The sequence below is a fragment of the Triplophysa dalaica genome, chromosome 1, assembly GCF_015846415.1.
Source record: "Triplophysa dalaica isolate WHDGS20190420 chromosome 1, ASM1584641v1, whole genome shotgun sequence".
Classification (NCBI taxonomy): Eukaryota; Metazoa; Chordata; class Actinopteri; order Cypriniformes; family Nemacheilidae; genus Triplophysa; species Triplophysa dalaica.
In genome coordinates this window covers 3,255,749-3,280,514 of record NC_079542.1, presented here as the reverse complement: position 1 = coordinate 3,280,514, position 24,766 = coordinate 3,255,749, and the positions used below count along the sequence as shown (strand labels likewise).

At 36.9% G+C, this 24,766-nt stretch overlaps 1 protein-coding gene across 2 annotated transcripts in view; it reads left to right on the top strand.

Moving 5' to 3' along the window:
• Positions 1–24,766, top strand: part of piezo1 (piezo-type mechanosensitive ion channel component 1) — a 62,729-nt gene that overhangs the window by 17,876 nt on the left and 20,087 nt on the right. For both annotated transcript variants that reach the window (XM_056755689.1, XM_056755682.1), the window contains exons 2-18: positions 1,069–1,164; positions 8,089–8,211; positions 8,815–8,857; positions 9,403–9,556; positions 16,115–16,298; positions 16,520–16,733; positions 17,865–18,039; positions 18,778–18,885; positions 18,969–19,059; positions 19,242–19,336; positions 20,279–20,539; positions 20,890–20,995; positions 21,462–21,643; positions 21,722–21,870; positions 22,885–23,043; positions 23,237–23,343; positions 24,505–24,668. In XM_056755689.1, coding sequence (XP_056611667.1) covers positions 1,069–1,164; positions 8,089–8,211; positions 8,815–8,857; positions 9,403–9,556; positions 16,115–16,298; positions 16,520–16,733; positions 17,865–18,039; positions 18,778–18,885; positions 18,969–19,059; positions 19,242–19,336; positions 20,279–20,539; positions 20,890–20,995; positions 21,462–21,643; positions 21,722–21,870; positions 22,885–23,043; positions 23,237–23,343; positions 24,505–24,668 — 2,411 coding nt within the window. The remainder of the gene's footprint in view (positions 1–1,068; positions 1,165–8,088; positions 8,212–8,814; positions 8,858–9,402; positions 9,557–16,114; positions 16,299–16,519; positions 16,734–17,864; positions 18,040–18,777; positions 18,886–18,968; positions 19,060–19,241; positions 19,337–20,278; positions 20,540–20,889; positions 20,996–21,461; positions 21,644–21,721; positions 21,871–22,884; positions 23,044–23,236; positions 23,344–24,504; positions 24,669–24,766) is intronic.

Here is a 24,766-nt window from a genome sequence, read left to right as displayed (position 1 = left end):
AACCAGTAAATTACTAACTTTTCTTCCTTTCTTTCTTTCTTTCTTTCTTTCTTTCTATCTTTCTCATTTAAAACCAGTAAATTACTAACTTTTCTTTCTTTCTTTCTTTCTTTCTATCTTTCTCATTTAAAACCAGTAAATTACTAACTTTTCTTTCTTTCTTTCTTTCTTTCTTTCTTTCTTTCTTTGCTTCTCATTTAAAACCAGTAAATTACTAACTTTTCTTTCTTTCTTTCTTTCTTTCTTTCTTTGCTTCTCATTTAAAACCAGTAAATTACTAACTTTTCTTTCTTTCTTTCTTTGCTTCTCATTTAAAACCAGTAAATTACTAACTTTTCTTTCTTTCTTTCTTTGCTTCTCATTTAAAACCAGTAAATTACTAACTTTTCTTTCATTTCTTTCTTTTCTTTCTTTCTTTCTTTCTTTCTTTCGTTCTCTCACATTAAAAATCAGTAAATTAAAAACTTTTCTTTCTTCCCTTCTTTCTTTCTTTCTTTCTTTCTTTCTTTCTTTCTTTCTTTCTTTCTTTCTATCTTTCTCATTTAAAACCAGTAAATTACTAACTTTTCTTTCATTTCTTTCTTTTCTTTCTTTCTTTATTTCTTTCGTTCTTACTCTCATTTAAAATCAGTAAATTAAAAACTTTTCTTTCTTTCTTTCCTTCTTTCTTTCTTTCTTTCTTTATTTCTATCTTTCTCATTTAAAACCAGTAAATTAGTAACTTTTCTTTCTTTCTTTCTTTCTTTCTTTCTTTCTCAATAAAAACCAGTAAATAACTAACTTTTCTTTTTTTCTTTCTTTCTTTCCTTCTTTCTTTCTTTCTTGCTTTCTTTCTCTCTCAATAAAAACTTTCTTTGAAATTACTAACTTTTCTTACTTTTTTCTTTCTTTGTTTCTTTCTTTGTTTATTTCTTTCTTTCTTTTTTAAAAGCCAGTCAATTAAGAACTGTTTATCTATCATTGTTGTGTAGATTGTTATCCTGTCAACCGTCACTTTATTTAAAAAAAAATTAAAATCAAAAGGCCGTGTCTACCTTGCTAACGTTTGTATCTGTTTTTTTTCCACAGCCTGCATCTTTCGTTACAACGCTCTCTCTTTAGTTTACCTTCTGTACCTGCTGCTATTACCATGGTTTCATTGGCCCAACAAACAGACATTACGAGGTAAGAGAGTTTGATGCATTTTTTATGTTGCAATTTTTTGTCTGACAATAAGAATGTGTGAATTGCAAAACGGTTTGATTGCGTCATGAAGAAATGTGTGAAATGCTTGTTTTTATAGCAGCTGCTCTCCAGAAAAAAACTATTCTATGATAAACCAATAACCCCAAGAAGCAGTGGGTAACCAGAGTATTTCATAACGGCTAAGAATACGGCTCAGCCAATCAGAATCAAGGACCAGAACTGACCGTTTTATAATTTCATTTATTTTTTCATGTGTTTTATTATTTGTATTTTAAAGAGTATGCTATGTTACATACAATTGAGAATCATTAACCTGTCCCTCTCAATCTATTAAGTGCTGGCTCTATGACCATGACGGTCCATTATAAACTATTATAAACCACGGCCCATTCATTCCTGCAGTACTAGACATCACAACAGCACAGAATTCCACAAAGCCTAAATGTAGGATAAACAAAATGCTCTTTGTCTCTTTTATCTGGGAGCACCTGTCTCTGATGCATAGAGTTGTGGTGTTTTTGGCTGTGTTCTGGACATTGGGCAAAGCTTTGAGAGGATGGACCACACGAGACAGAGACTCATTTATCTCTGGGCTGTGTTCCAGAGCTCTCCAGCTCACAGTAGGTGATCACTAAAACCACTTCCTACTGAAGAGACAGGACTGCTGGACAAATGTGTTGGCAGGAGATCACTGATAAGGAGGTTTAACAGGGTGCTGAAACTGGGATGATGGTTTAATGATGTGAATTAAAGATGTGTTATGTTCAAACGGTCAGCATATTCAAACCTGCATGTCTCATGTAGCACAATCAAGTAAGAGAAAGTTAACGTTTGGAATACGTCATATGGGCAGAATAACAAGTAAATAAAGAAAATATAAATTTTGCTACTTGTCCAGTTTACTTAATTGAAACATTAAATTAAATAATTAAAAGTTAATTCATTCTTGAATTCATGAATATATAATTTTTATAGAATTGTTAAAACTGGGCAGAGGATCAATAGTCCCAACATGCCCTGTGGAGAGAATTTTTTTCCATTTATCTTGGAGTTTGTCATATTTTTCAGTTTTTTGGTTACCATTGTTAGGAAAATTAAAAAAAAAAAATCTCTAGAGCTCTGTTTACTTAGTATATTCTGTATAATAATGATCATTGCAAGTTGATTTAACATGATTTAAATCATGTTTGTTTAAAGGGGGGATTCACCGGAAATACGTGTTTTTTTGTGTCTTTGGTGTGTTTTGAGTTGCCCATGCATGTATTAGACACCTAAAATTGCAAAAATGAATGTGTCTGAACAAAAGATGTATTTTATTTAGAAGTGACTGCTCACCCAGACCTGTATGGAATGCCTCGTGTAATCACACCCTGGCGAATCTACGTCAGTTCGAAACACGATTTGACTAAGACCGCCCAAATGTATACGAAAGTAAGGTGGGGGTTCCTGTCAGTACAATTGAAGAGGAACCTGATGTTCTGAATATGGTAAGAGGCCATAAATTAAATTTCCGTGCAGTATTCGACCAATCACTATGCAGTAGTGAACTGGCCAATCATAGCACACCTCGATTTTCAGAGTGATGAGCATTGTAAAATATCAGCACGTTTCAGAGAGGCGGGAAAATACAGCATTCTTTAACCTTAAATTGTGTTGACACATTGTATTACATCTAAAGCAAACAATAAAATTAGTTTTTGTCGCGTCAAATTACCCCTTTAACATAAATTAGGTAACTTGAACATGACTAAATTATGCTGAGTTAACATAACTTTGATATGTTTTAGTAGTGAAAAGAATATATTCTGCAAAAATCTTTCTGATTAACATAAAAATAAGTTTCCAACAGATTTCTTTCAGTATATATTCTTCTGAACAAGAAAAGTTGAACTGCTGCATTTTCCCGTGGCGAATGTGTTTTTGTTTGTGGTGGGCTCTGTACCAGATGAGGTGGTCTTAGATTTCCCCTTCCTTGGTTTCCAAAAGCAGATCTGCCAGCATTTTTCTAATAAACAAATAGCGTAATTCCTGGCTTGCAAATATTTTCCATATCAACAGCAGTAAGTAGGCTGCGAGTGTCTGTTTTTCGGCCGTGGATGATTCGCTAGACTTTATGCTTGTACTTCACACATCAGTGTTCACTTTTGTTGTTATACTCCTTAGTTAAGGCGCTTGACCTTGTTATTTTGAGTAGTGAGATAAGAGTAGATTAAAAAAGACCTCATGCCTGCCACCAAAAATAAACGAAAGTAAGGGCCAGTTTGTGTCGTTCCATAAATTGTGGAAATCCTGCAGCTACTAAACGCTTGAACGTTTACTACACACTGTCAAGGGACACATACAGCAACCAGTGTGAAAGATGTAAATAAACAATGGTGTTCTGCACGCTTTTTATACCAGGAATAATCTGGCACTGGGAGAAGTCCCGCTTAGGAAATCCCCGCCGCATTGAAACGAAAGCCGACAGTGTAAAGTATTAATGGTTCTAATGAAAACCATCTCGCTCGCTCCCTGCCGTGGATTAACTGCACATACTGTGGCCTGGAAAGCTGAGGAAAGCCATAGAAGTTGTAAACAATCACGGGCGGCGGCAGCCGAGAGCTTTGGAAAATATAGTTCACCTCTGCAAATGTTAGCCAGGGTATATTTGGTATATTTCGTAGTCACACTTTCCTCAGTTATTTAAGGCCATAAAGTGTGGAGCGTGGAATGGTTTGCGTTGCTTATTGACCTTGTTACCTTTTGACCTGATTGTAGAAAGTCACAGCGGGATCTTTGTCTTTGATGGTGTGAAGGAGTGGCCGTCATCAAATTGAGTCTCAACCTCCTGTCTGCTCAGACTGTCTGATGCATATAACACACGAGTCATTTTCATTCTTTCTGACCTCTTTCTAGAGCAAAGAATGCAGTTTGCCTGTCACACTCCTATTGAAGAGAGATTTTCTTTTTCTCTTATGTTGCTTGTTGCCAGGGTGCGTTGAGTGATGGGTGGTTTCTAGGGGACCAATCTGTTATTAAAATATTTGGTTTGGGTCTTGAAGTATTTTAATAATGATTAGGGTTGAACTGGTTTAATCTTTAATGGCCGTGTTGTTCTGGATTTTCCACACTGATGCACAGCGGTATGTGAGGGGGCGAGACCTTCCGCATGCTTTTCCACCGCTATACGTGGGAGAGATATGATCCGGAAAGTAGGAGAGCTCTCTGGGGTGGGTCTGCCACGTGCCCCCCGCTGCCAGGGTCAGAACTCGGGTCACTCTCATGCCAGTTACATAAGATGATCTCGGTCACTCCTACATTGACTTGCTTCACCACTGGGATCCTCTTGGGGAAATTAAGTTTGTCTTCGGTTCACATAAGTCGTTTTAAAAAGGACTTCATGTGATCGGACTTCATGTCATTAACTCTTAGCTGCTTTGGATGAATATTTAGTAAACTTAGATTCTTGTAAATGATGGCAATCATATGGACAAAGCACAAAACTAAGAAAAATTCTCAAACATATTCTTTTGTCAATTTTCAGCAATAATACATAAATGAATAAAACATTTTTGAAAATGTATTCATACAATCGTAAAATGATTTTTCATCTCAAATTAAAATACCACAATTCTTTAATAGTATTTATTTTTCATTTTGTTATTTATGATTTTATACACAATTTAAGCAACATTTAGTGCAGAGCTTCAAACTAAATAATTAGCCAGCAGATTTTCTCGGTTAGTTTATTATGTTTAGATTTGATATTGCTTGATGGATGTGGAAAGCAGCGATCTTTTCTGCTGTAAGACTTTATCACGCCGCCTTTGTGTGCAAACGCTTTCATATTACATCTCGACTGGTGAAACTCTCAATGCGTAACTCATTCTCAAATGTGCCGTTTTACTGATGGAGTAAACAGAATTTCCAGGATGTCATAAACTTTTATTGCTTTAAATTGGTCACCTGGTTGAAACCGAGAGCTTATTGTCTTTGTCTTAATGCAGTCTGTGCAAGACTAGATTATGTTAGCTAAAAAATACAGAATTTGATATACATCGCGATTATAGTGTAATGTCCTGACATGCCAAAACAAACATCATGTTTAACCGCTGGATAAAACTCTTGAGTAATCTAAAAATCCGCCGCCGCTGATGTGTGAAGCTTTTTCGTTGCTTTCTTATGACGGCTGCTATTCTTTTCCCAGAGATGTTTTGTAACCCTGAACTTTTTTGGGGTGCGTGTGCTCATTTCAGGTGTGCTAGAGCCCTGATTCCTGTTAAAACGATCACATTTGCACGTGTAAAAACACACAAACACAATTACAGTGATTTTGGTGGAAAATTTCGTAACGGCCCACAGGTTTCACTCTTATTCCAGGCAGAGGAAGCTGATCTGCGGCCAGCAGAAATGCCCTTTCATTGTCGCTGAAACATAAATGAACCTTGACAGAAACATTTGAGCCTCGATCACACATATACTGGAAACTGACAGTCAGGTTGTATTATACAGAACTGCTTGACTGTGAAAGTGCTGTTAAACCTCTGCCAGTCTTATAATATCATCATTTTTACAGCGTGCATTAAGCAGCGGTGCATTTCCATCAGTGTCTATACAGTAGATGCGACCACAGACCTCATTTGAGGGTTGACTTTGTTGACTTTGCAACTTTCTTTTGGTTGTAGTGCCTGCTTAGCATCACTATAGCATTATCTTTGGTGCCTATAACTGGTCCTGGGTCCTTATCATGCCGCCTGTTGAGGGATAATCTGCAGATACTTCAGTGATGTGATTCATGATTTGTACTTGTTACGACATAAAATGTGTCCCTTAGACAAAGGCTTTTCAAACTGGGGTCTGGGGACACCCAGGGGGCCTCCAGAATGTTGCAAGGGGTCCCCCAGAAATTTTCTAGGAATAAAGATTAAGCAAAAAACGCTAAAAGTCCACAGTGTTTATCTGATTTTTTGCTATGAGTAGTTTCCAGAATTATTTATATTTGATTCTTTCAAGTGAGTTTTTCTCACTTTAGTTTCTTTTTTCTTTTTTTCTTTAAATGCTGGGCCCTGTACAAGTTATTCATTGGGCCTGCTTTTGTATTCTGCTTAAAGTTAAATATTCACACATGTGTCTGTGTCTTTTTTTTGGGTGCTTACCATGTAAATGTTGCAATTAAATGTTACAAGATGTTCTGCAGAGCTCATAAAGTATTGTTGTGACCACCGTTACTGATCCACACGTGAGCAAATATGATCAGTCAAAATCTGACAATCAATGAGATTCTATGAACTAGTTTTGTGCATTTTCTTGTTTGTATAACAGTCATGGAATGTTTCTTTATCTGCCGGTGTCTTCTGTTTTGTGCATTGTCTTCATTAGCCGTCTTTAGCTTTTTATGCAATGAAGATTCCCATTGTGTTTGAATGTTTTTAATAATTGGCATTTTAGCAATTTCAAGGAATATATTCCGTCCCTAAAAAGTGCAGGCGCTCCTTGTGAGGAGCTCTTTTCAGAAGGTGTCGTTACAGACGCCTGTTAGTCGTGTGATATTTATAATTAAGTGCTGCAGGTTTTGTCCATGCACATCCCAGAGATACTGTATGCTCCTCCTCGCTGCCCTGTCTCTGACTGCCAATAATCTGTTAGTAATCGTATTGACGGCTTATTTAAACTGAAAAGCTTCCATGTAACCTTAATCGATCCAAATGTAATATTGATCGGATTGGAAGGGACGGTGTCGACTTTAAATGATCAGATCAATAGTATCCAAGTGTTATATGCATATCATATCTGATTCAAAAATACCTCGGACGTACGCAAAGGGAAATGGCACAATATTATGGGATGGCAATGCACATTATTAAGGGAATAGGGTCATGCAGTGTACATTTGCATAACATTACATACTCTAAAGCAAAAAAGAAAAGTGTTTTGATAAATTTAAAAGAAAAAACTCCTTAACCTCTTTATGTGTCCGTGTTTCCTCCAGGCAACATAACTTGTTTTGGACTTTTAAATGCCAATTAATGGGTCAATCGTTTTAGGAAAGAAGAGCTCAAATACTAATCAATGAATGTGCAAAAAAGTGTTCGCATGACCCGCAGGGGTAGTCCAAAGATTTTTTGTACCTTCTTCCATCAATAAAGCATGAAGGATACAGACATTAAAATACATAGAAGTACATGTAATCAAATATTTTATATGATTGCAGTTTTTGGGATAAACATAAACAGTACTTTTGTAATCCGCCATTGAAGTGAATACTATGAAAGAAAATTTTTCCACTATAATTTATAATAAAAAAATGACTATGAAAGCGTAAATTTCAGGGTTGGGCACGAGTACTCTGATGCGACAGCGACGATCGGTTGATGATAAAAATTGTCTATAAATCATTTTTTAAAATAAAATTGGTTTGATTGTTTACTTAATCTTGTCATAGTTTTATCAACGAAAATTTTCGTATCAGTATTGTAATTCAAATATTTTCATTGTCACCATTAGGGACACGCCCAGCCCTGAAATTAATCGAGTACTTGTTTTTAAAACCTATCAAGTACTCGAAATATAATATGATCAAAAATGCTCTTCCCGAGTCACTTTCTTAATTTTATTGCTGAAGTATGAATAGATTTTTTTGTCTATTCAAAATGTTTCAATATTTGTCTATATATTGAAAGATCAATATTCTGTTCAATATTTGTGTGTCTTGTCTTGTGTTGATTTTGTTTGTTCATAATACTGTTAGAATAGCAACATGCTAATGTCAAACTCTGTTGGAAATGGTTTGTCAAGTTCCTTGTGTCTTTTGCTGTGACACACAGAACGTTCCAAATCAAATTTTATTTCAGCTTTCTTATTGTCAGAGCCGATCTTCTTTCTATCAAATCAATTTTTTATCGTATTTCTGTTTGTGTTTTACAGGACACACTGGACGATACATCAAAGCTCTGTTTTGCACCAGTCTGGTGTATGTCTTGGCACACGTCTGTCTTCAGATCTGTCTCTTTACCGTCCCCGGCCTCGACGACGCGCTCGGACACAACTGTAAGTCCATCTTACTTGTCAATGAATCACGACAGCAAACTGGTGAAGTAATGAACATTTTGATTTCGCAATTAAATGAAGATTGCTTCATTTTAAAATAAAGAACAAGAAAATAAATGTTGGTTTTCTGTATCGTTGTTTAATCATTATTTTTAGGACTAAACAACAATAGTGCCTTTATACATAGGTGTAAGTGTACGAAACTACCGTATGACAACAAGATATGATGTTATGCACTTGGGATTTCATTTTGAATAAATACATGATTTAAAATGCATCCAAAGTACAAACTTTGTTGGTGTAAGCACATTTCATACTCCGTTCGACCAACCTCCCTTTACTTTCATGAGATAATATCGAAGCATTTAAAACAGCCGGAATAAGCAGACTCACTTTATGTTCATTTGCGGTTTGGACATCGTCCATCGTCGAAAGCAGGACTTCCACACACCTACTTTGACTACGTTGAAATTTTCAGGGTAGTTTTGCAAGGGTACATGGGGTCGACTCTTCTTTTATGATCTTCTAGATCTAGTGTCCAGCACTTAGAACTGTGACTCACTTTTCTCCGGTGATATAAACTCTCTCTCTCTCTGTCTCTAGGCAGCACATGGGAGACTCTATCGAGACACATCGGCGTGTCCAGGTATGTAGAGAATGTTGAGAATGAATGAGGAGTCTATATATGAAAGGTGTCACATTGACCCCTTTAAAAATGAACAGATCACAATGTTGAGGTTGTCGAGGTCATATACTGGATACTTGGCACTTTTCAGAGATGTGGTGCATATTTGTTTCCTTTCGCTTAAAAACGACTAATAAATCAACATATACAGTGTATATATATATATATATATATATATATATATATATGATAAATAACTTCTCCATACATGAAATCATGACACGCATGAATGAACAATTTAATGATATTCAATTAATTCTGTATTTATATTCTGTAAGTAACTGGGTTTCAGAAAGACAATATATATAAATAGTATGTTAATATGATTATTTAATATTTTATTTGTAGAATATTATTTATTTAATATTTATATTCAATATACACAAATATTTTTGTGTTGACTTATATTTTCACATCGTATTTACATTACACCCTACAGTATCTTTGTAAAGTGTCACAGTTATGAGAGCAGGTTGTTCAGGCCTGTTGTGATGTTGCCCCTGCAGAATGCCCCTGGAAGACCCCTGGGGTGTGGTGTGGCTCCTGACCCCCGATCTCGGCATCTTTCTGGTCTCATCGGTCACTTTGATACTGTGCTGTCGTCTTCTGAAGAAGAGGGATGAAGGGTCTGTACCTCAGATGTCTGCTCTTCTACACGAGGTGAGCTTCTGATGCTGTATGAATATATACTAAGGGCCAAGCCTAGGGTCACCCCCTCAGGGGTCCCATAGATTGTTTTTTAAGTTCTCAGGGTGTTGCATGAGTGGGAGAGAACTAGATGAAATGGTTTTGAAAGATTGACTTTAAACTTTTTAAACACACTGGCCCAAAGACGTATTTTCACGCAAATTAAAAATGAAAATTCCGTCATCATTTACTCGCCCCCTAGATGTTTCAAACCTGTATGGCTCTCGTTCTTCTGCAGAACACTTATGTTAGCTTATGTTAAATGCCTTGATATTGGACATTTTAATGCAATGAATTCAAGTGTTAAATGTAAATGTGGGATAGTTCACCCCAATATGAAAATTGTGTCAATGCTTACTCACAACCTTTATGCCTTTCTCTCTTCTGCAAAACACAAAAGAAGATATTTCTAAAAATGTTGGTAAAAGAAAACCTTTTGGTCCCCATTGACCTACATTGGTTTTGTTTATTTAATTTATACAATAGAAGTCAATGGAGACCCACTGTTTTAATTACCAACATTCTTCAAAATATCTTCTTTTGTGTTTTATATTTAGTTTTTCAGAAGAGAGAAAGGTATAGAGGTTAGAAATGACAAGAGGGTGAGTAAGTGATTACACAATTTTCATTCTGGGATGAACTATTACATTCTATACTTGAATTTATTGCATTCAAATTTCTAATTTCAAAGCATTTTACATAAACGAACAATCAATTTTGTCAACAACTTTTCCCTTTTTTAAAAAGGCATATACTGTATACAGGATATTCAAGCGGGCGTCAGACATGGGGTTTCTGTCAATCTCATATTAATCTTGAGTACCCATAGAGTAGTATTGCATACTTCGTATCTTCGAAAAGTATTTAGTTTAATCACATTTATAAAAGATAGATACAGCCGTACGATTGTTTCTGAAAACATACGGCGCGTGCGGGGGGGGAGGGGTAGGCTGAACTAAAGCATGTGCTCACCCATTGTCAACAAAACACAGATATAAGTTTCACTCACCGCATGCGGTTCATGTCCGGAGTCTTTTAGCGCTGGGACGGCTCCATATATCAGTTTCAAACGATCTTCAAATCCAGAGTTATATCCACAGTTTATATAACATTTATCACCCAAATAAAGTGAACAAACAAACACCTGAACTCTCTCTCTCTCTCTCTCTCTCTCTCTCTCTCTCTCTCTCTCTCTCTCTGTCTCTCTATCTCCCTCTCTCTCTCTCTCTCTCTGTCTCTCTCTCTCGCACACAAGTGAGAGTGACATCTGCGTATGGTCCTTCTCCTGCTCTCATGTGGCCATGCCGCGTGCTTTTCTGGGAGGATATTCCAATAAGCTCGCTGGGGGAGTGTATCGACCACAGAAATACTTTGTAATACGCCCAACTAGCTTTCTGACAAGTTGACCATGTTAAGCATTAGAAGAAAGCACGTTTAACATTGTAAAGTCAGAATGCATAACACATCGTTGCAGGGCCGTTTAACAAGTTTATGTTTGTTAATTAGCTTGTGTTTGCTGTGCTATTTTTCTACAAAATAAAAGCTGCTCGCTTTCATACAGAGAAGTTTCTGAATTCTCATGTGCTGCTTTTGTCAACATGTTCGTGTTCATCTTTTATTTTCAAAGTTGTGTTTTGAGGCTGTTTAAAAGCAAACAAATGAGAAGCCCTCCAGCACAACTGCATACTCTGTTATTGTTTGCAGTTTTATCCCTGATATGTGTTCTTATTACTTTTTAAATGCACGGACACTTGTTGCACATCGGTTTATTATTGTAGCATCGATTTTTTCAGATTAACCTGCTCGTATAAAACAGTGCGGTTAGTTGTTTTATATGTTGGTCGGACAAACCCTTCCTGTCTTAAGTGTCCAAAATATAAACGAAATGCATCAGACAGAAAGTGTGTCTCAATGTTCGATGGACAGAAAGGCCCCTATTTGTAACTAGTCAAACATTATACAGAATGAAGAAAAAAACAATTTAACTTTCTTCCAACGGATCAGAGCACAGAGTGTTTATGCCCCAAAAAATGGTGTTTAATAGGACTGAACATGGAAATATTAGGTCATGCTGAGCTGAGTGAGTCTGTTTCTTGCTCAGTTTGTAAGAAACATATGTAGAAACAAGGTCACATGGCACCTAAAGTTTCAGTTTTGTTTTGAATTTTGTAATGAAGACGATCATACGTACTTGCTCATTTTGGCACAGCCCAAAGACAAAGTTGTGAAACTGAATTTGCATTAATGCTCAAGGCTTTTTCGTATTGCTCATATGGGATGTTATGTGAACAAACCTCAAACCTTAAGCGTTCAACAGGGCTCTGCGTTGTTTGTGCGTCGAGTGTCAATGACCCTTTACTTTATTTTGAAAGTTAAATCAGTCATTTATAACAAAACTTAGAGGAACTCGTGGGTTATCTTGTGACCAAAACTATTTCTTAACTCTTCTTCACGCCATTAAGTCTCAATTCTCTTTCACTCTGTGTTGTTTTGGCCCTGTGATGTTTTATGAGCTTCTCACACCCACTTTTCTTCTTTTCCATTTCGCTCTGCACCCTTCCAGCATTGCTCAGCGACCCAGACTCTGACAACTTCCTGCTGCTGTTGCCAAGGCAACAACATCAACAAACATTGGCATGCCCGCTATGTGTCATCTTAGAAAAATAGATCCTTTATAAGATCAATTAGCAACAGAGGCCCAAGTGCCGAACGAGACACGTGCTGGAATGTACTAACAATAGAGACGCTTTCAGCACGTGTGTTAACTTACATGTGACGCCTGCGGGAATAGGTTTCCCGGGATAGCTGCAGATTGACCTGCATTTAACGTTCTGCTGCTTTTTTTTAGTGAATAATAATAAACAAAAAAAAATGGGTTTGTCATGTCACAGTGCAAAGTCAGTTTTGTTTAAAACTTTTGGGCAATTCCCGCGTTATGGACGTGACATTTTGCGTGATGGAAATAAAAATGCTTGAATTTGTTACGATTATATTGAACCATCTGTTTATATTTTACTGAACCCTTGTTGATGGAGTCTAAACATCAAAAAATGTCAGTCTACGAATAAAAATGATATTTAACAAAGGGAAATAAACATGCGTTATGGATGTGACAAAAAAATTACGTGTTTTTAGGGAGATGATAAACTTTGTAGGATTTCTGTAAAATGAAAAGCACAATCCTGAAGCAAGAATACCCAATGAATGGAGAAGTGATGCTTCTTTATAGAACATCAAATAGTTACTTTATATTCATTTTCATGTGTCCATTTATGAGGAATATGAAGCGTTATGGATGTGACAATCCTGAAAATTGCTCTTACCTGACTATAAAAAATCAGGCAGTAAAAATAAAATAGAGAAATCACACATGGGTATTTGAACCACCAAATTCCATTGTAAAAACCGCCGGTAAAAACTAACATTTTTCGTGGTAAGGTTGACATTTTCATGGAATTGCCCATTTGTGAACTACAGCAACAACCTGCTTTGAAAATTGTTGCTTTAAGAACATAATTTCAACGTTGAAGAAACGTATTCAAAAGCCTTCCATGATTTGAGTTGTCTCTACTTCGTACTGTGATGTGATGTACACAGCAAGATGACACTATCCTCAAATCTCAGTTGCTGAATATTTTGAGTGCTCAATACAAGTTCTGTTACGTCGCTCTATTATTATTTACAAACTGTTTTACATTTCTAAGGGATATATTTTCATTCATTCTTTATATTGTCAAAGCTTTAAAACAGACACTTAATCGGTGACATAATTGCAATTATTTAATAGACAATTAATCTTAAACCTAATATCATAATCGTGACAGCCCAACACGCCTTGCGAGGATGAGAAATGCTTCTTCAGTTCTGCGTACATCACAGTCTACATTGTATTACAAGAAACTATTAATGTTGCCTTTTTGTGCATCTTTAATGCAACAAATAATTTACAGTGTTACATTTTTGTTTGATTCTGGTTAAAATAAATTATGGAGTTTCTAAAATGGAGGTTTAATCCTCAGACTGTTGAAGACATTGAGCATTCATTGATTTCTAATTCATTGCAGAAAGTTGAATGCTCTATGTACTAGGCTAAAATTCAACACACATTTATATGATGTCAAAGACCACACAACTTCCGCAATTTCTCTTCCAGGAAACAGATTTTTTGTTTACGGCTTCCCGATTCACTGACCAGCAAAGCTTGCATGGATTATGGCATTAATTCTTTTGAATCCATGCTTTCTTTTGGTGGTCTCATACTTTGGATACACTGGTGTTTTAACAAATGTTTTAAGCTCATCTTAAACGCAAAACATATGAGACTATCCACGGACTTTAATCTTCATCATTTCCTTCTTTCTTTCTTTCTTTCCGTCTGTTTGTGTGTTTGCTTGAATCGGTGGATATTTGGATTCTTTCACACACAGGTGGGACTCATTTTCAAAGTGTTGGCCTAGGGCGTCCTGCTGATAAACGGATGATGTATGTGTGAAAGTTCAAAGCACACAGCAGCATTTCACTTCTGAAAGATTTTCTTTTGCTAAAAATATCTGATGATGTAAACATGCTAGTCTGGCTCTGCAGGTCTGAGCAGCTATGAGTGCTGTGACCATCAGGGGCTAAAAAGTACACAAATCTTTGGCACACTATCTTCACACACTCTCAAACATCTACACACACTTGCACACACATATTTTCCCAAACATGCTCTTACACATGCTCTCTCACACTAAGACTCACGCTCTCGCAAACACACCTCTCCCACACTGTGCACTAGTGCTCACACACATGCACCTGCTCTCTCACACACATATTTTCTCACATGTACATGCGCTTGTCATTTACCCGCTCTCACACTCAAATACACCTGCTTTTACACTTCTGCACACAAACACTCGCACACGTACACACGCTCTCACACACACTCGTTCATACATAAACTGTGTGCACCTCTCATACTTGAAGAACACTTTCTTCTTTTATCTTCTGTAATTTAAGTATCTATTCAATATTTTATATTTCAAAATAGTTTTAGACAATTCTATTTCCTAATCATTTCCTCAATTTCCCACAATCCATTTTAGTAGTTTAAATGCATTTATATATATTGATGTTAGGGGTGTCAACTTTAACGCATTAACCCATGGGCAATTATTTTTTTCAGATTAACGTGGTAAATATTTAACGCAATTAACGTTGGTTTATTTTGTCAAAAGTGCCCAAGAAGTTTCCCTTTAAGAGAAAATATAAGAACCTCCATGTTCGCGGGACAGAGAAGCGCATGGCAGAATAAATATGGCGAAAACACTGTGCATGGGCCAATTCTGCCCATTGGAGAATCCGGCCCTGTTGAATTGTCATTCCAGTCTACTGTCTGTTGAATTTCAACAAAATCAAACCTCAGCAGTGACATAAAGTCGTCCAATAGCAATGGGAAAGACTGACAGCATGACAAGACACTTGAAAACTGTGATAAAAAATCAGGTTATCACATAAAAAATATTTTTTATCTTTTCCTAAATTCATGAAGAAGTATGACTGTTGTATTGCTTTAAAGTGAAGATGAACTTGTTTTCTTTGCAGTATTTGAGGTCTGAATTTTTTTTCTGTTATTTGCATCCGTTTCTCTAGTTTTAATTTTCTGCAAATAGAAACAATATATGTACTTGAAATTCGGGAAAAAATACATTTTTGGGGCCCTATCATACACCTGGTGCAAAACAGCAAATAACAAATGCATTTGCGCTCATTCATGCGCCAATGGGTGCATTTTTGGCGCGTTGCTATTTTGAGGAACTGAAAATAGATTGCACCATAGACCAACTCAAACCCGGTCTTAAGTCAATGGGACTAATATTTTTTTGTTATTTAAAGAGCGCGTTAGTAGAAACACAGACCCAAAATGCGCTTTCTTTATTACACCGAGGGAAGCACAGCTGCACTCAGATATGCCAAATATAAAAATGAAATGGAGTACAATGTAAAAGATGATTATTGTGGACATAAAGATAAAATTCCGGCTTGTCCTGTAGACGTCTTTCCTATCTGGAGAAGCATCCAGTCTTTGCTCATGCAAAGTCCGCTGTGTAGATAGCGAATCCGTCATGGTGCGGGCGCAACTGGCTCTTAAAGGGAATGCGAGATGAGAATCTGATAGGTTTATTGCACTTTACGCCCCAAAAACACCCATTACTCATTAAGAGAATCGGGACAACGCCTTTAGTCCATGCGCCCGGGCGCGCCGACCCTTTTCCCTTTGTTAAACTAGTAAAAGTGGATTCAGACACGCCCTGAGTGCACCTGCGCTTTTGACCATGCGTGTAGATCCTGAAAATAGGGTTCTTGAAGTCAAAGAATGAAACTGAAAACTGACAATAATTTTGAAATGGTCTCTTTATTTTTCCCTTAGCTGTCTCAAGCGCGTTTAGTTCAGGTGTATCCACAGGTGCACCAGCAAAGCAAAGTTGTTGAAGTCAGATTTAAGACTGGCATCCCACAACCCCTATGTTTCTCTTGTGTCTGTCGATAAAGGAGGACGAAACTGAAGATGAAAATGAGGATGAGCGAACGATGTCCTGCAGTGAGCCGGAGGATGAGGAGGGTCTTTTATCCAGCAGTGGAGCTGCGCAGTTAGCCGCTCGGCTGCGTGCCACAGCTCAGAGATTCTTCAGAAACATGGGCCGCGTTGCAGCCGTCACGCTGCTGGCGCTCGCCGGTAAGACAACTCCGACTGAACATGCAACAAAACACACAACAGCCAGAGGAAATAAATATTATTAGTATTTTAAGTTTATGTATTTGAAAGTGTTTAGTGAGGACCCTTAATGCTATGTGACATGTGAAATCTGGATTGCGTGTAGAAGCGCTCACAATCGTGTACTTGTGTAGAGACCGGCATGCGGTAAAATCACAACATGTTGGCTTTGTGGTTTACAGGTATCACCTTGCCGTCCGCCTTCTCTGCCTTTTACTTCCTGCTCTTCATCGGCGTGTGCACGTGGTGGGCCTGTCACTTTCCCATCAGTCATCTGGGCTTTAACACGCTGTGTGTGATGGTGGCCTTCTTCACAGGTGGACACCTGGTGTGTCTTTACCTGTATCAGAGCTCACCTGCACAGGACATGTTCTCCCCGACGGGTCTGTGGGCCAGGTAATGATCAGACGCGTTGTCAACACTCTCTTCACGTTTAGCAGAAGTCGCAGGATTTTAATTTGGATAGTAGCTCAATAGATATAAGCATCATTTTTATTGCCTTGCTGTTGGAGTGGAGGTATAGGATGTGTTAATGCAACAACATTTCTATCAACCAATGAGATTTTAGGGTTTGGTTTAGGGTAAGAGATGGGTTAATTTTCAGCATTAAATTAATTACAATGGTTTAAAAAATGTCTTCTGAAGTGATAGCCTTTGGTTTGTTGCTGGTAGGCGGACTGATGTCTGTCACCAGAGCCGATCCTTCCTATACGCAGACTACGCAGGTTGCGTAGGGCCTCTGTACCACCAGGGGGCCCCTTGAGTACCCAATCAAAAACACTTCAATGTAAACAAGACGTTTTTTTTATAACTTGCGTATTCAACTTTACAGGAATCATTTGGAAATGTCCTTTTCAATACTTCATTTATTTAATTTCTTTATTTGGTGTCGGACATCATGTAGTGCGTCTTTACATATGGCCATGGCATCAAAACAGAGCTATCCGAGCAAAAGAACAAGAAGGCATGTGTTTTTGTACTATATTCAAAGTCTTATTTAGTTATGGCAAATTATACAAGTATAGACTTACAAATTCAGTTTTTATCTACTAGCATAAAGTTGGTTTGACGTTCGATTGTCTGAATTTAGGGACCGTTTAGCAAGTTCCATAGGCTACATATTAATATACAGGTTTCTAACTTGCATTTAAAGAGGATGACTTACAGTCACAAAACCATTCATGTGAGTCTCAGCTATAATGCAATCCATTGCATTTCGTTTGGCCGTGATATGTAATTTTTTTGTCATCACAGTATATTCGTATGTTTAGCTTCCTTGAGTTAACTATATTCATCATGTTTTATTTTTGGTAATAACTCATTTGGTTGGTAAAATCACACCACATTTTCGTTTTTAAGTTCTTTTGACAGCTGTGTTAACGGATGTATTATTTCTAAGAGTTTACATTTATGTTTGTCAAAATTTTACTATGACAAGGACCCCCACAAAGATTTATTTAGGGCTCCCAGACGTCTAGAAAAAAAAATGAAATTCAGCCGATTCATGTTTCCTGTGCTTTCCTGCAGGTTGTTTGGTCTGAAGGACATAGTCAGACCCGGAAACTGCTCATCTTTTGGTGTCACGCTCAACGTGGATCATGACTGGCCGGTGTACGTCAATCCAGGCATTCTTCTACTTCTCTACATCTCTGTGACCGTTGTGCTGAAAATCAACAGTTACAGTCAAACCCACGAAAACAAGGTGCTTTAACACACATTTACATTTAGACATGCAGAGATTCTGCGGTGCAAAACTTTTTTCAGTACAATTATTCAAACATCTTAAAACAAGATATATTTACATAAGATGCAAAATGCTACGAGATATTGAACTGAGAAATATATTGAAACGTTGTGATGTTTAAAACAAGAAAAAGTATTTTGCCAGTGGTCACTGCGAAAAATGTATTTAATGTAAATATTTTGGTTTTAAGCGAAAATATCTTGTGTCAGTTTGCCGTTCAAGTAAATGAGTCTTTATTAGAGAATGCTTCAATATTTTACTACAAAACAAGACAAAAATACCAAGTGAGACACTTTCTGACAGTCTACAAAAAAATCAAAAGGGAAAAATAGATTTTTATTGTTTAAAGCAAAAAGTCACTTTTTATATATATTTTCAAAAATTAAATGTTAAGTGTTATTTTGTGCCTCAAGTGAATATATTTTGTTCTAACACAATTATGTAAAACATTCCCGAAACATTTTTTGCTCACACTTCATTTCACAGAACTTGGTGGCCTCGAATACGCTCCAACTTAAATTGTGTCTTAAATTGTAAGACATCTACAAATATGATGTTGTGTGAGGAGCTGTTATTTACAGAAAATACATGCATCTTCTTGCACAGTTAAATAACATTTTCCATACTGTTTGTGTGTGTTAGGATTAGTTTTGCGGTTCATATGTTAAGGGAGGTAATGTGTTTGTATGTGTTGAGACCCGTGAGGGTGGAGCAGGAGTTAAAGGAGATCAGGTTGAGGCGGGAGAGGAGGTGGAGCTCAAGCGCTGGGATTTGAGAAGAGAAAGTTTTGAAGATGACACACAGGTAAGATTAAAGATCTCAATCATCTTCTTTAAAGCATCACTGTTTCACCTAAAACAACAATGTTTGTTGTTTGTTCGTTTTAGCAAATTCTTCTGACCTCAGGAGAGTCTCCTCTGTCTGAATCACTGGCATGTAAAGAACCTGTGACCAATGGATCAAGCCAACATGACATTGGTAGGCAGAGAAATCTTGAGTTTTCTTTTGAACTGGAAGATCCTATTTTACAAGGAGGTTCATTCGTATGCATTCATTCTCAGCCCAACCCCAAAATCTCAAAATTCCTTGTACAATAGAATTGCCATGAGACTGTGTTAGTTATGAGAGTTAAAGTGTAATGTTTGTGTGTGTTTGTACAGCAGTCAATGGAGAGGCCGAGGGTGATAATCCTCTTCGCATGGTGGGCCGACTGATTTTACAACAGAGTTACATCTGTGCACTCATCGCAATGATGGTAAAACAAACGTCACTTTTTTTCATTCCACAAAAAAAGGAAATTTAACCTAACCTCGTTTTTACAAAGCATATCATGAGCACAGCGATACTTTTTCTGGCAAATATGAATAATGAAGACAAATGCGATGACGTGCTAAATAGTGCAAAATGCAATTTGTGACACCTCAATGCTTGAAATGATATTAAATCAATTAAAAAAAACATTGAACAACACAATTATAGAACAAACATTCGTGTTTCATTATCGTGGAGTATTATTACAACTTATAAAACCAAATGTGACCCTGGATCACAAAACCAGTCTTAAGTAGCACAGGAATATTTGTGGCAAAAGCCACACGGGTCAAAATGATCACAAAATCATTAGAATATTAAGTAACGATCATGTTCAATGAAGATATTTTGTAAATTTCCTACCGTAAATGTATCCAAACTTTATTTTCGTGAGCGGATGAGAAAAATCGCTAACAAAGATGGCCGGGCGTCTGAAACATCACTCGCTTCTATCAGCTTGTTGGGAATTATCCACTCAAGTTTGGTATATGTTAAGCTTAGAAAATTTCTGCTTTCAGCCAATAGAAAGCGTTAAAACAAACCTGTGTTTTCATAACAACGGCCTGATGAACAACTTCAAAGATTTCGGTGTTTCAAATAGTTGTATCTCGGTCAAATATTGTCCTATCCTAACAAACCGTATATTAATGGAAAGCTTAGTTATTCAGCCTTCATGTGATCTATGAATCTCAATTTCTGAAAAATTGACCCAGACGACTGGTGTTGTTGTCCAGGTGAACCATTCCCATGTTGCAATATTTCAGTATTTTTCAAAGTGTTTCATTTGATCAGATATCTAACAGCAGAATTATTATTCCAACCACTGAATCAGTATTTCCTACCCAAGCATCCTTTAGGAATGTGTAAAGTTGTATATTTTGTACAGGTGTGGAGTATAACGTATCACAGCTGGCTGACGTTTGTGTTGCTGCTGTGGTCATGTGTGATCTGGATGCTGCGTGCCCGTCAGCGCTTCGCTGCTCTCTGCTCACCCTTCATTCTTCTGTACGGACTCGTTCTTTGCTGCCTCCAGTACGTCTGGGCCATGGACCTCGAGACGGAACTGCCCAAACACATCGGCACCATGAGCCTTCGACAGCTGGGTCTGGACCGGGCACAGTACCCCTGTCTGCGACTAGGAGCCATGGTGAGGACACCACACGCCATAAAAGATATATTTTCCATGCTTATCTTGTTTGTCTTAAGCGCTCTCTGTTATGTTGCGCCATCGTGTCGAGTCAGGTTATGACACCGTGTAATGCGATAACAATTGCAAAAAAGAATGCAGAGACTGTTGGTTTGTAAGAGGGGTAAAGCAATAAACCTTCTAGAGGATTCTTATTATTCTCTTGAGAAATGCTGATAGCAAAAACATGTTTTCACATGTTAGATCCCCCACACAATCACATGATAGGTCATCGTTCTCATGAAGTTACTTAATAAAGTGTGGGAAAGTGTAAATAGTGAGTCATCGTCTCTCTCTCTTTCTCTTCCCAGCTGCTGTTCACGTTGACATTTTGGCTTCTTCTGAGACAGTCGGTGAAAGACACGTTCAGCAGGAGGAAGAGGTCGAACGTCCCGCTGCAGGAGGTCACCACTGGAGGTGCAGCACACCTGAATCTCCAAACTCATGAATTTCACTGAATCATTCCAGGAATCGTTTAATTCAGCTTTATCAGACTTCCTGTGGTTTTTAGTTATAATATTAGCTAGTTTTTAAAAACCAAAAACTTGATCAGATCAAATGTTCTTCATGATCTGAAGTGTGATGCCAAAGCGGCACGAAAGCGGATCATATGCACCGTTCGTATAGCCAAGAACAGGATGAGCTCTGTGTTTTTGTCCCAATCGTTGCTTTTTAATCAGAGCTAAGGCCATCGCACATTGAGTCCGAAATTTCCACATCAGATATGTGACCTGGTTCGATTATCTGCGTTTTTCGCATCCGTCAAGCACTTCACATCCGCCTTTTTAACAATTCAGAGACACCGTACAAACCAGAGCCAAACACGGAAAAATTTCGGACTGTATTTGCAAAGACTTTATCAGTTTCTGTTTTTGTCTTCCAGGAGGTTCCGGGCGTAACGAGTCCATTCTGAAGGTGCTGGGTGGGCTGGTGATGAGTCTCTATGCCAAATACTGGATCTACGTGTGCGGAGGAATGTTCATCATGGTCAGCTTCGCTGGAAAACTCGTGGCTTACAAGATCGTCTATATGCTGCTGTTTCTGCTCTGCTTGTGTCTCTATCAGGTAGTCTAGTCATCTTCGGCTTCATACACATGTTCTTTGAAGGGATCTGAATGAGAGATCTTCTGTCTCTGTCTTTAGGTGTATTACTCTCTGTGGAGGAGGTTACTGAAGGCTTTCTGGTGGATGGTGGTAGCCTACACTATGGTGGTGCTCATTGTTATATACACCTTCCAGTTTGAGGACTTTCCTGGCTATTGGAGAAACTTCACTGGATTCACGGAACTTCAGTATGTCTAGCACACACATATTTTTCAAATCTACAAATATAAATTTCTTACAAGGAATTATATATTAATGGGAAAAAATGTAATATCTACACACCTGTTGATTTATTTCAATCTGTTAATAAATATCTAGCTTAGTTTCAAATAGTTTTAAATCTGGTAGCTAACCAAATAAATTAAAAATAATAATAATAAAAAAATACATATATTTATCAAAAAATATAAATGATAAATAATAGTCATTTATCTGATATTATTTTTTGTCGAACACAAAACTAAATAGTATATTTTTGGGTCTTTTATAATATATATTGAACAGTACATAATATTTACAAATAATAAATAACAATAATTTAGCAATAATTGTTTTCTGTCAAATACGAAACATATTACAAAAATGATAAAAAAAATATTTTGCTTTTTTATAATATATCTTTAGTAATAAATGATAAAAATAATTAACTGTAATTAAGCTATTCTTGTTTTGTCAAACGCAAAACTAAATAAATGTACTACAAAAATAATTGTTTATTATTTCTCTATAACAACAAATAATAAATATAATAACTATAATTTAGCTATTATTATTTTATGTTAAACGCAAATAAATGTATTACAATGCTAATTATGTATCTTTATTATAATTTATCTTTAACAACAAATAATACATATAAATTGATATTATTTATATGATCTATATCTGTATATCTACATGTATCTCTGGCCATCTCTGTTTAAAATGTGAATTTTACATACTTGTCTTTGTCGAACTTTACAGATGATAGTGATTTGTTTTATGTGTGCTGAAGTCAAATAACATTAAAGTTCAATTTCCAGAGAAATTATTCGCGGCAGTTTTGATTATAAATCATTTTTATAAGCTTAAAGTTGTATGGAGATAGATTTTGATGTACTTGTTTAATAACTAAAAAAAAGTTTTTATTTAATATTATCATTTATAAAAATGAACGGTATTTACAGAAAGCTCTTCCTCTGTGTGTTTTTCTGTACCTGCAGGTTGTCTGATATTGGACTGGAGACGTTTAAACTCTCTGAGCTCTTCAGCAGAATTTTGATTCCAGGCTTCTTTCTGCTGGCCTGTATTTTACAGCTGCATTATTTCCATAAACCCTTCATGAAGATCACAGATCTGGAGCACGTCAAACCTCTGCACAGGCATGAACACACATGCATTCCATCCTACAGACATTTACAATCATTTCACATCAAAACACTTGAAAGCTTAAACAATGTAGCAGTTATTGTCTTAAAATAAAGGTCCAATTGGAGAAACATCAGATACGCGAAGAGATCTATTAATATTTATATGATTATATCTGTGACAGTGGTGTTGTTGATCGTCCCATAGGAAGAGAGGAATAGACAATCCGGATTTGGTTCAGTCCACAGAGGAAGGGACTCTTGAGGAGGAAGATCTCAACAATGAACAGGATGATGATCCATCAGAGGCGGACGGTGAGGATGATGAATGCTGCTTTTTGAATAAATCTGAGATAAGAAATGTTGGTTAGGGTATGAAAAGTTTACAACAAACTATTTGTATTTACGTACAGAAACGTGATTTTTTAAACTCTTAGGTTTGACATTGTGTCACGGTAGGGGTTGCACAAACTAATTGACAAATCGCGAGTAATGTGAATCTTTACAGATTAACAAAACATTTGTTAATTTTGAAGCTGAAATACAATCGACAGAAGTAAAAAGCTAACACGATGCAACAGACTACACGTAAGGTCGCTCCATATCAACGTCACCACCACCAAGCCTTCTACAACTCTTTTAAACTTTATTAAATATGTGTTCCCTGGTAAGTAATGGCTCCGTGAATGAATCCTCATCTAGGATTGAAGAGATTTGTGCCCATGTTTCATTATTTGTGAGCTTTATATGCGCGATGAGGTCTAACCAAAGGAAGTAGTCGCTTTAGCAACCTGTTAACAACCACCGTTTTTAAAAAACACAAGTCTGTTATAACTGGTGTGTTTTATGTCATAGAATAAAACGTGAAAATATTTGATGTTTTGTTTACCACAGAATTTATTTCAAGCGTTTTATCAAAAACCCATTAAAAAAAACATAGACTTGCGATGGAACCGGAATTCCTAACATGCTAATTCGCTTCCGGGTTTTGCATACAAAAATACATCACCTGCCTATTACACGGTACTATTGAATACTTGATTCTGATTGGTCAGTTGTGAAGGCGTGTTTTTCCAGTTTTTAGCTAAACACAAAGCTATAAATAATAGAGAATAGTCTTTCCAGAGCTGTATTTGATATCTTATTGCATGTCTTTCCTCAAAGATGATAGAAAAAGTTTTTCCTCATGGAAGGTTTCAATTTGTTACAAATTAGCTTATACAATTATTTAAAATCTGCGTTTTATGTGCAATCAAATGTTAATCTAGCAAGTAGCCGTAATTATCTGTTACTTTAAATCATTTTATCAGCTTTGATCACAAAATGTTTTTATAAAGTGCAAAAAGCACACGCTGATATTATCTGCTTCCGATGTTGACTTTTTGGATCAATACGATGAATGATCTGATGTTTACGTACTTATTGGAAAATAACAGGTGTCTAATATCGTCATGTCTGTTCTTGCTTCATTCTCAGAAGTGATACCCAGTAAGTGGGGTCTGGTGATGGACAGACTTATCGTGCTGTTTAGAAAGTTCTCCGACACGCTGACCCACATTCAGAGTTTCATTTGGAGAGTTCTGGAGTTTCACATCGTGAAAATCGTGGCTTTTTTCGTGGTGTGGGTGGCACTGCTGGAGGTCTGCACACACTTCATGTCATGCTGATGTTATTTCACATGCTTCTCTGAGCTCCATCTGTTTCTGTCTGTAATGTTACGAGGTGATAATGTGTCAGA